Below are 12,653 nucleotides of genomic sequence, written 5' to 3'. Positions count from 1 at the left end.
TTTATCGTATTTGGCTTCAGATCAAGAAAACAAATTTATCATGAAAATATATCAAATTCAGGATAGTGGCCAGGGGCTAGTACCTAAGAAGGGGTTCTCAGCAAAACTGGTAACATTTTATTTCTTAAGCTGGCTACAGGAACACAGGCATTACTCTTTATGACATTTTATTATCTTTAATGTGAAAAAATATTTCTATTGTTGGCTGACTATAAGAAACTACTGATATAATGGAATACATCCATGTCAGGAGAAAATAACTGAGGCCCATATGCATGCTTAAGTGATCTGTCCAAGCAGAGTTCAGAGAACAAATCAAGGATTCCTTCCTAGCAGTCTCTCTTCAGGAAATCAGAATGTAGATTTCTGCATTAAGGTAATTCTTTCCATGAGCAGTTGTTTGCATTTTATTGTCTATTCCAATTAAGGTGTGAAACTGTATAAAATTCAATTATTTCCATAGTCTCTAGAAAACATACATACATAATATGTAAAATAGTGTTTGTACATTTCAAATTATAAAAATCTAGAAGTATGTTGAGTCAAAAGCAGGTTATATATTGAAATATATTACTTATATTTTTTAGCTTCACATAGATTCAAGAGCCTTTGAAAATTAAAGGAAGGTGAGTCTACCCTTTATTTTCAAAGGAAAACAGTTCTACACGTATCTATGGTAACTCGTTCCCCAGACTAAGATAATCTAAAGAGAATCTCTTTCACATAATATTTTTTTTGACAGGTCTCTTCCTTTTTAAAATTCTTTATCTCTGATCACCAAGAATGTTTTTTTCTCTTTTAAAAACAAAAAAAGACCCAAGGGGATGGTGGACGTGTCTCTGGATACATACCTCACAGAGAAGTACAAGAGGGTTGGGCCTGGTTTCTTGGGTAAATCGTGGTCAAGGACTCGGTGGTCTAGCTGAAGCCAGTTCTGCTGACCCCTGTAAGAGTAAAACAAGGAAAAAGGATTACACAGAAAGCCAGAGCAAGTTTCAAGAAACACTGTGTTGGCAGAGCTGCGGGGTAACAGTTACCTGTGGGCGGTAGGAGTACAGCCTGTTACCACCAGTCATGGGGTCAACGGAGCAATTTCTATCCAGATTATAAAAGCCCCTGCCTCTGGACCAGCATTTTCATTTCTGGGAGTTAATCAGGATAAAATCACACATGTGGAAAATGGGCCATGTATAAAGCCACTCACTGCAGCGCTGTTTGTAGCAGCAAAAAGCCTCGAAACAACCTAAGCATCCAACAGGATATTGTTTAAAAAAAAATGAATGTAAACAGCAATGAAATACTATGCAGCCACATAAAAGATCAGAAGTATCTTTATAAACTTATCATGAATGATTTTTAAAATACACTGTCAAGTGAAAATGAAAGATGCATAACAACAAGTATAATATATTGCCATTATTTTAATTAAAAAAGTATACCTAGACATTTGTGTATTTATATTATAGCAATAAGTCAGTGCATCATAAAATGAACAAGAAACTGAAAAAACACTGGTTGCCTTTGAGGTAAAAACTAAATTTTTATTAACTACAAAATCTGAAATATTTTAGATAATCAAGAAGGGAAAAACTTTTGTTTTAATGAAAAAGGACAAATACAGATAACAATACTACAGCTTTTATAAGAAATATGGGGTTGACACACTAGTATATCTTCTCCTGTGAAGTCAAGTGTGCCTTAAGAAGCATCACTCTGAACAAAGCCAGTAGAAGTGACGGAATTTCAGCTGAGCTATTAAAACCCTAGAAGATGATGCTGTTAAAGTGCTGCACTCAATATGCCAGCAAACGTGGAAAACTCGGTAATGGCCACAGGCTGGAAAAGATGAGTTTTCATTCCAATTCCAAAGAAGGACAGTGCCAAAGAATGTTCAAACCACCATATAAGCATGCTCATCTCATATGCTAACGAGATAATGCTCAAAATCCTTCAAGCTAGGCATCAACAGGACATGAACTGAGAACTTCCAGATATACAAGCTGGATTTAGAAAAGGCAGAGGAACCAGAGATCCTCTGGATCCAGCCAACATCCACTGGATCATAGAAAAAGCAAGAGAATTTTAGAAAAGCATCTACTTCTGCTTCATTGACTACGCTAAAGCCTTGAAAGTCTTTGACTGTGTGGATCACAACAGACTGTGGAAAATTTTTAGATGGGAATACAAGACCACTTTACCTATTTAATGAGAAACTAGTATGCAGGACAAGAATCAACAGTTAGAACTGGACATAGAACAACAGACTGGTTCCAAATTGAGAAAGGAATATAACAAGGCTATATATTTTTATCCTGTTTATTTAACTTACATGATGAGTACATGATGTGAAATGCCTGGGCTGGATAAAGCTGGAATCAAGATTGTTGCGAGAAAAATAAAGAACCTCAGATATGCAGATGACACCACCCTAATGGCAGAAAGTGAAGAGGAAATAAAGACCCTCTTCATGAAGGTGAAAGAGGAGAGTGAAAAAGCTGGCTTACAACTCAGCACTCAAAAAGCTAAGATCATGGCATCCGGTACCATCACTTCATGGCAAATAGAGGAGAAAAAAATGGAAATAATGGCAGATTTTATTTTTTTGGGGCTCCAAAATCACTGAGGATGGTGATTGTAGGCATGAAATTAAAAGACGCTTTTTCCTTAGGAGAAAAGCTGTGACAAATCTAGAGAGCATTAAAAAGCAGACATATCACTTTGCCAACAAAGATCTGTTTGATCAAAGCTATGGTTTTTCCAGTAGTCGTGTATGGATGTGAGAATTGGACCATAAAGAAAGCTGAGTGCTGAAGAACCGATGCTTTCCAACTGTGGTGCTGAAGAAGACTCTTGAGGGTCCCTTGGATTTCAAGGAAATCAAACCAGTCAGTCCTAAAGGAAATCAACCCAGAATGTTCACTGGAGGACTGATGCTGAAACTCCAATACTTTGGCCAACTGATGCAAAGAGGCGATTCACTGGAAAAGACTGATGCTGGGAGAGATTGAGGGCAGGAGGAGAAGGGGGCGACAGAGGATGAGATGGTTGGATGGCATTACTGACTCAATGGACATGAATTTGAACAAACTCCAGGAGATAGTGAAGGACAGGGAAGCCTGGCTTGCCGCAGTCCATGGGGTCGCAAAGAGAGTTGGACACGACTTAGTGACTGAACAAAAAGACTAGTATATATAGACTAGATAACTAAGAAGAACCTAGTGAATAGCACAAGGAACTCTATTCAATACTCTGTAATGACCTACACGGGAAGAGAATCTAAAAACGAGTGGATATATATGTATGTAATATTGACTCACTTTGTTTACAGCGGGAAACTAAAATACCTATACATCAATAAAAGATTAATTAAAAAATTAAAATATGGGGTCAAATATTCTCTGGGAGCTGTTTTTGGGTATACATTATGGACTTCCTACTATTTAACCATGTATCTGACGATTCTTTCAAGGGCTTCACTAAATTCATTGACATAAACATTCTCCTGAAATTGTGACCTGAGGGATGGAAGACACTGTGGCTGGGGATTGTTTACATGACTTTCCCACTAGTTGATCCATGTTAGATTACAAATTCCCAGAGGGCAGAGACTTCATTTGCTTGCTTAGGCAAAACTTCATGCTGATAGTGGTGTATATAGTGTCAAATTATAACAAAACTGATAATGATTCAGGAGATATTTTCCACCTTATTTTGGTCTTTGAATAGATAGTGTTTTTTTTAAAATCAGAAAACTCTAAGCTGTATTTATTGTAAGTATTTAGAAAATGGAGGTAAGAATAATAATAGTGATGATAATAATAGCAGCTAATTTTTATTGAGCAAGTACTTAGTGCCAACCAACTTGGTACTTTAAAAAAATATTAATACTAGACTTTACAGTAAGTCTGCAAAGAAAATTAGCAGAGCTAGGATTTGAACCCAGACTTTGAATACAGGAGAAAGTGAGATTAGGGGAGTGAATCAGCTTTCCTAATAACCTTTAGCTTCATTTTGTCACTTACTATGTTTTTATTTTTATTTTTTTTTTATTTTATCACAAGTTTTAATACAGGGTAAAAAGTGTGTCTTTATTTTTGTAATTATTAGGTGAGGCTTCTGATAACTGTCTCTAGTTTTCCTTCAAGGAATATTATTAAGATAAATATATCTTATCTGCTGATATAAGTGACATAAGGGAAGATTCATAGAATTACTGCTTTTGTGGGTAAAAAGTATACAAGGACTGAGGTGTGTATGTGTGTGTGTTAATCACTACAGTCATGTCCAGCTCTTTTTCAACGACATGGACTGTATAGCCTCAGGTTCCTTTGTCCATGGGACTCTCTAGGCAAGAATATTGGAGTGGGTTGCCATTTCCTTCTCCTGGGGATCTTCTGAACCCAGGGATCAACCCTGGTCTACCTGCATTGTAGGTGGATTCTTCACCACTGAGCCACTTGGGAAGCCCCATGATTCAGGTTAACATGCTACTTTCTAGTCTCTGAGACTAACATGAGATCAAAAAACACTTTATCTTTATAACCTGCTTTTCTCAAATTTTTCCATCAGCAAATGGGACAGATCTAATCAATACCTCAAAAAGACAGGTGAATCCACATATTTCATCTCTGTTACCTGTGGTAGACCACTTTGAAACCACAATCACAGAAAGCTAACCAATTTGATGACATGAACCACAGTCATTGAAACTATGAGCCATGCCGTGTGGGGCCACCCAAGATGGACCGGTCATAGTGGAGAGTTCTGAAAAAATGTGGTCCACTGGAGGAGGGAATGGCAAACCACTTCAGTATTCTTGTCTGAGAACCCCATGGACAGTATGAAAAGGCAAAAAGATAGGACACTGAAAGATGATCTCCCCAGGTGGGCAGGTGCCCAATATGCTACTGGAGATCAGTGGAGAAATAACTCTAGAAAGAATGAAAAGATGGAGCCAAAGTAAAAACAATACCCAGTTGTGGATGTGACTGGTGATGGAAGTAAAGTCTGATGCGATAAAGAGCAATATTGCATAGGAACCTGGAATGTCAGGTCCATGAATCAAGGCAAATTGGAAGTGGTCAAACAGGAGACGGCAAGAGTGAACATCAACATTTTAGGAATCAACAAACTAAAATGGACTAGAATGGGTGAATTTAACTCAGATGACCATTATATCTACTACTGTGTCAAGAGTCCCTTAGAAGAAATGGAGTAGCTATTATAGTCAACAAAAGAGTCTGAAATGCAGTACTTGGATGCAATCTCAAAAATGACAGAATGATCTCTGTTCATTTCCAGGGCACACCATTCAATATCACAGTAAACCAAGTCTATGCCCTGACCAGTAATGCTGAAAAAGCTGAAGTTGAACAGTTCTATGAAAACCTACAAGACCTTCTAGAACTAATACCCCAAAAAGATGTCCTTTTCATTATAGGGGACTGAACTGCAAAAGTAGGAAGTCAAGAAATACCTGGAGTAACAGGCAAATTTGGCCTTGGAGTACAGAATAAATAAAGGCAAAGGCTAACAGAGTTTTGCCAAGAGAACGCAGTTCATAGCAAACATTCTCTTCCAACAACACAAGAGAAAGCACTACACATGGATATCACCAGATGGTCAACACCAAAATCAGACTGATTATATTCTTTGCAGCCAAAGATGGAGAAGCTCTATACAGTCAGCAAAAACAAGACTGGGAGCTGACTGTGGCTCAGATCATGAACTCCTTATTATCCAATTCAGACTGAAATTGAAGAAAGTAGGGAAAACTACTAGACCACTAAGGTATGACCTAAATCAAATCCCTTATGATTATACAGTGGAAGTGAGAAATAGATCCAAGGGATTAGATCTGATAGAGTACCTGAAGAACAATGGACAGAGATTCATCCTGACATTGTACAGGAGGCAGAGATCAAGACCATCCCCAAGAAAAAGAAATGCAAAAAGGCAAAATGGTTGTCTGAGGAGGCCTTACTAATAGCTGAGAAAAGAAGAGAAGCTAAAGGCAAAGGAGAAAAGGAAAGATATACCCATTTGAATGCAGAGTTCCAAAGAATAGTACAGAGAGATAAGAAAGCCTTCCTCAGCGATCAATGCAAAGAAATAGAGGAAAACAATAGAATGGGAAACACTAGAGATCTTGTCAAGAAAATCAGAGATACCAAGGCAACATTTCATGCAAAGATGAGCACAATAAAGGACAGAAATAGTATGGACCTAACAGAAGCAGAAGATATTAAGAAGAGGTGGCAAGAGTACACAAAAGAACAGTACAAAAAAGATCTTCACGACCCAGATAATCATGATGGTGTGATCACTCACCTAGAGCCAGACATCTTAGAATGTGAAGTCAAGTGGGCCTTAGGAAGCATCACTATGAACAAAGCTAGTGGAGGTAATGGAATTTCAATTGAGCTATTTCAAATCCTAAAAGATGATGCTTTGAAAGTGCTGCACTCAGCATGTCAGCAAATTTGGAAAACTCAGCAGTGGCCATGGGTCTGGAAAAGATCAGTTTTCGCTCCAATCCCAAAGAAAGGCAATGCCAAAGAATGTTCAAACTATCGCACTACTGCACTCATCTCACACGTTAGCAATGTAATGCTCAAAATTCTCCAAGCCAGGCTTCAACAGTATGTGAACTGTGAACTTTCAGATGTTCAAGCTGGATTTAGAAAAGGCAGAGGAACCAGAGATCAAATTGCCAACATCTGTTGGATCATTAAAAAAACCAAGAGACTTCCAGAAAAACATCTACTGCTTTATTGACTCTGCCAAAACCTTTGACTGTGTGGATCACAACAAACTGTGGAAAATTCTGGAAGAGATGGGAATACCAGAACACCTGACCTGCCTCTTGAGAAATCTGTACACAGGTCAGGAAGCAACAGTTAGAACTGGATATGGAACGACAGACTGGTTCCAAATCAGGAAAGGAGTATGTCAAGGCTGTATACTGTCACCCTGCTTATTTAACTTATATGCAGAGTGAAAATGAGTGAAGTCGCCCAGTCGTGTCCAACTCTTTGCGACGCTATGGACCCTAGCCCGTCAGGCTCCTCTGTCCATGGGATTCTCCAGGCAAGAATACTGGAGTGGGTTGCCATTTCCTTCTCCAGGGGATCTTCCCAACCCAGGGATCGAGCCTGAGTCTCCTGCATTGCAGGTAGATGCTTTATCCTCTGAGCCACCAGGAAAGCCATCATGAGAAACACTGGGCTGGATGAAGCGCAAGTGGAATCAAGATTGCCAGAAGAAGTATCAATAACCTCAGATACAGTGATGACACCACCTCTATGGCAGAAATCAAAGAAGTACTAAAGAGCCTCTTGATGAAAGTGCAAGAGGAGAGTGAAAAAGTTGGCTTAAAAATCAACATTCAGAAAACTAAGATCTTGGCATCTGGTCCTATCACTTCATGGCAAATAGATGAGGAAATAATGGAAACAAGGACAGATTTTATTTTTTGGGTCTCCAAAATCACTGTAGATGGTGACTGCAGCCATGATATTAAAAGACGCTTGCTCCTTGGAAGAAAAGTTATGACCAACCTAGACAGCATATTAAAAAGCAGAGACATTACTTTGCCAACAAAGGTCTGTCTAGTCAAAGCTATGGTTTTTCCAGTAGGCATGTATGGATGTGAGTATTGGACTATAAAGAAAGCTGAGCGCCAAAGAATTGATGCTTTTGAACTGTGGTGTTGGAGAAGAAGTCCCTTGGACTGCAAGGAGATCCAACCAGTCCATACTAAAGGAAATCAGTCCTGAATGTTCATCGGAAGGACTGATGCAGAAGCTGAAACTCCAATACTTTGGCCACCTGATGCAAAGAACTGACTCATTTGAAAAGCATCCCCTGATGCTGGGAAAGGTTGAAGGTGGGAGGAGATGGGGACGATAGACATGGTTGGATGGCATCACCGACTCGATGGACATGAGTTAGAGTAAACTTCTGGAGTTGGTGATGGACAGGGAGGCCTGGCATGCTGCAGTCCACAGGGCTGCAAAGAGTCGGACATGACTGAGTGACTGAACTGAACTGAACTGAGGCCACTTTGAACCAACTGTCCTTTTAGGCTAGAATTTTACCAGTCAAAGGCCCATCATCTCCGGCCCACTGGATGGAACAGAGATCAAAAATCACAGTTGTGTTGTGAAACCTATTTATTATTTCATAACAAACAAACCTCATCCAGCAAATCCTTTCAAACAAGGGAAGGAAAAAAAGTTAAGTGGGTTGAAAGGGATGGGAACCATTATGGGGAACAGAGTGCGGCCTTAGGAGGGTCGTGACTGCCCTCTAGGGGTAAAAGACTCACTCTGCACACCGAACACCAGAAGGCACTCACAGCCTGAGCTCAGGAACTCTAACCCTCCCTCTTACAGGATCACGAATTTGTTTTTGTTGGTCACCGTCACTACTTTAATTATGTAAGCTCACAACTCCATTTTTCCATTTCTCTTCCTGGCCCGTGGAGTAGGATAGACACAGTGGCTAGTTTCATTGACATAATGTCCCCTCGGCTTTGCCTAACTCCATTTGGAGAAGTTCACCGAAGGCAAAGAGCTGATGTGGCATGTAGGCTGGAAAATGCAATTCATTCAGCATCCTGGGAGGGATCCGACTCAGTGGTTTTATGAGGGCGGGGGGAAGGGCAGTGCTGAAAGAAAATACTTTCCAAAAATATTTACCAGACAAAGAAAAAGAACTAGGCCTGTGACCAAGACATTCCAAGGAGACACCCTTCAACGAAGCAATTTTCCAGACTTGTTCCCCAGAAAGGTAGAAATGGCCAATTCCCCCTCCACGCTCCAAAAGCCGAGCTCATACTTCTTCTAAAAATAAACACAGCTAGAGTCAGAAGACACCTTCCAAACTGACCATAATTCAAAAACAGACTCTGCTGTCACTTGCAGGGGAGTACGCAAAGGGCATTTTGGAGCCAGGCTTCTTGGAAAGGCTGTAACCACTGACCTCTCTCACCAAAGGAGATAGCTAGAGGAGGCACTTAAGTGAGACATTCTTCCAACAGAGTATTTAAAAAGAGATCACCCCAAGGCACATGAGGTGGAAGGTGGCCCAAGTCAGGAAAGGAAGTCATTCGTATTACATACGCCTCTCTTTCTGAAGAGAAGGTCCTAGTCTGAACGCTTGATTTATGCCCCCTCTGGTTATGCTCACCTGAGCTTGGAGCATTCCCCAAAGCCTGCCATGCCTGCCAGCCCTTTTTCCCAGCCTACCAGGAACCTTGCAGCCTGGGACATTTGCAAGACCACAGTCATCCATCATGTCAGTTTCGTGCAGAACAATCTTCAATGGCCCCAGCGTGCTTTCTCCATCTATGTGACTCTCAGGGCTCACCTTTGAGTTAGCCCTTCTTATACCTTAATCCACGCTCAGGCCAGTTTCTTCCCCACTGGGCCTTGACCATGTCCATGTATTGACCCTCAAAATGTCTCCTCCCTGGAGCCCTGTTTCCTCTGCCCTCTACTGAAGGTCTTCCTGTCCTCGCTCCTGTGTGCGCTCCCACCCAAGCCCTCGTGCAGCCTCCTTCAGAGCACACCTGCCTGCCATGACTACACACAACAGGATGAAAGCTTCCTTTCATTGTGTGCCTAGGCTCTAATATAATAAATACTTTGGCCCTACTGCGGGGCCTTTCAGGCGGGTTCGATCCCTGGGTCGGGAAGATACCCTGTAGGAGGATAAGGCACCCCACTCCAGTATTGTCGCCTAGAGAATCCCATGAACAGAGAAGCCTGGCAGGCTACTGTCCATAGTGTTGCAAAGAGTCAGACACGGCTTAGCATGCATGCACGCACATGACCCTATTGTATGTACCCTGTAAAGTACTTGTTATTTTGGTGCTATTATTATGTCCACTGTACAGATGAGAAAAGTTGAGCGTCAGAGATTTTCAGTCTAAGATACCAAGCTTCTCTGACACCCACCCCCACCTCCCTCTCCACCTTATCTTGTACCACTTTCCTCTAACTATTCAAGTCAAACTGGCTTTGTTTTTCTTTCTCAAAAATAAAAAATTTAAAAAACCCTCAAAATTAAAAAAAAAAAAAAAAGCCAAGCTTATTCTCACCTGAGAGTTTTCCCACTGGCTTTAGTTGGGAACCGCTCCCTGACTTTTGCAGAATTGGTTCTTGTTTTTTATTATATGTCACCTTTCAGAAGCCATCCTGATTCACCCTCAAACTGACTCCCCTTACCCCCTAGTTTTTCTTGATCCAGGCCTCCTGTTTCACGTTCTGGTCTTTTCTCAATTATCTGTTTATTTACTTGTTCTGCGGGACCATGTATCAGTGCAACATAAACTCCATGAAAGCAGGAACCTGGTCTGTGATGTTCACAGCTGAATCCTTGGGAGCTAGAACAATGTTTGGCATTAACTGGCACTCAAGAAATAGCTGTTAAATGGATACATTTCTCCAATATTCATGATTTTAGCCTCTACTTTATGTGATCTCTCCTTAAGTGACAGCGTTTGTGTACTTACGGTTTTTATCATAGAACTCAGCCATCATGTTTACGGTTTTAAGTCTTATGTTGCTTGGTATGATTCCATTACATACAAACTCAGCCTGTATGTATATATCTAATTGCTGATTCACATGAGCTGGTCTTGTCTTTCCAGCTAGAGCCTGTGCTCGGTGGACATCTGTATTTCCTGATTCATCCAGCAGAGGACCGATCAGACAAGTTCTCAGACCGTAATTGAGTAAACAGATAATTTTGCGATGCAAATGAGATGGGTGATATGAAGCATACTTTTCCCCGTTGTTGAACTCTATTCAGGAAACATCCTGAGTCAGAAATCAAAGTTTTAACGTTTTTCTTCTACATCTCCTGACAACTCATTTGTCTGGTTTTTGTCCTGCCCAAGTCCTAAGCCCAATGGCATTTCCAAGAGGTCCAGGCTGCATATAATCAGTGTTAAAAACAAATTAACCCCTTCTTGAGATTATATTCTGCCTGGTTAACCTGAAGAACAGAAAACCATTTAAACTGGGAGAGTTATGCAAAGAATGCTGGCTGGTTGGCCAATATATTTTGTGTCTGTAACACGTTTTCTTAAATTTTAATATTTGAAGAGTTCTCTGGAAATTATTCCATAAAGAGGAAGAATTCTTTTGATGTATCAAGCTGCGTGTAATGTAGAAAAATCAGGCTGCCATAAAGCACACGCATACCCACACAGAAAAGAGCCTGTAAGACTAAACACATTTGCTTACATCGAGTTTTAAATTCTTATGAATTCATTTTTATACAGCTGTCTCATTTCAGAGAGGATTTCAGTTGTTGACAAATATATACACCATCCAAGTTTGCATTAAAAAATGTAAGTAAAAGAAAAATATGATAGTAAGAAGGTAACATAAAATAGACCTAAGTATAAGTTCAAAAGTTCATCCCGCATTAAAGTATATTCATATTTGTTGGGTGAGCCACAAAATTGCCTTTAAACTTTCTTGCCATGAAGTCCAAACATTCATTCTGTTTTAACACGAGTGGATGACATTCTAGTATTTCCATCCCTGACAGATAAGCTAAATAAGAAGGTACAATTGCACTCAAAGAAATGTGAAGACAGAATATCATCAGAAAAAATAAGCTCATTGCAACAAATTTCTAAAGCACTTGGACAATATTTTGAGTTCTTAGAATGGCCAATATTCCTTTTCTCCTTTTACCTTAGTCCTACAGAAAAGTCTTGCATTAAAAGAGGTTTAGCTAAGCAGGACATGGGGTTTCCAAGGTGGCTCAGTGGTAAAGAATCCACCTGCCAGGACAGGAGATACAGGAGACATGAGTTTGATTTCTGGTCAGGAAGATCCCCTGGAAGAGGAAAGGCTACCCACTCCAGTATTCTTGCTTGGAAAATTCCATAGACAGAGGAGCTTGGTGGGCTACAGTCTATGGGATCGCAGAGAGTCGGACACAACTGAGCAACTGAGCACCCACGGGAGCAGATGACATATTCTAATTCTTGAAGCAATCCCCCCCACTTTGGCCAATTGTGAGTGATGCATATAGGAAGTCCAGATAAAAGGTAAAAGTGTTCAAACACTTACGTGTCATCTGTAAACGTGATTCCAAAGTACTCCTTTTCTTTCAGGTTGAAATGAGAAGCCACGAGATCCAGCAACTCTCTTGATAAAAGTTTGGGCTGTTGAGATATAAACCTGATTAGACACTCTCGCTTACTGCTCCCACCTTATTCTCTCCCAAACAGTTTAAAAAACAGCCTTTGTTTGTCTGTCTTGGATACCTGTGCCTTTCTGTGCTTAGGTTAATCTACTGTAGACTATTCTCTAAGGGCTTGGGAAGGGCAAGAAATGGAAACAGCATCGCTGAGATGATCGCTCTCATATATTTGCAATTCCATCCAGAGCCTTAATTTTTCCTCCAAGGTAAAACTGTATTTATTAATGCATTGTTGTTTCAGAAAAAATGCTCTTTTATAAACAGTATGGTGCTAGTGATCAAGACAAAGAATGTTAACCACTGCCTAGGCTATAGGAATCATTGTGCTTGGTAATGGTCAACTGAGGAGGCTCAAGATCCAAGGCTGAGGGGTCACAGAGAGAACTAACAACAACAAAAAATACAAAAAAACAGTAATAGTAACC

At 40.3% G+C, this 12,653-nt stretch overlaps 1 protein-coding gene across 10 annotated transcripts in view; it reads right to left on the bottom strand.

The window, feature by feature from the left end:
- The window catches only part of FRMD4B (FERM domain containing 4B), a 358,959-nt gene that overhangs the window by 119,100 nt on the left and 227,206 nt on the right, over positions 1-12,653 (bottom strand). For all 10 annotated transcript variants that reach the window (XM_086366868.1, XM_086366871.1, XM_086366869.1 and 7 more), the window contains 2 exons: positions 12,096-12,190; positions 852-944 (listed from right to left, as the gene is read on the bottom strand). In XM_086366868.1, the coding sequence (XP_086222994.1) occupies positions 852-944; positions 12,096-12,190 (188 nt within the window). The remainder of the gene's footprint in view (positions 1-851; positions 945-12,095; positions 12,191-12,653) is intronic.

This window comes from Bos grunniens, chromosome 22 (assembly GCF_055505025.1).
Source record: "Bos grunniens cultivar Pamir isolate PY7600 chromosome 22, Bosgru_T2T1.0, whole genome shotgun sequence".
In the NCBI taxonomy this organism is placed as follows: Eukaryota; Metazoa; Chordata; class Mammalia; order Artiodactyla; family Bovidae; genus Bos; species Bos grunniens.
The sequence above is the reverse complement of the archived record's forward strand: the minus strand, read 5'-3'. Positions and strand labels throughout refer to the sequence as shown.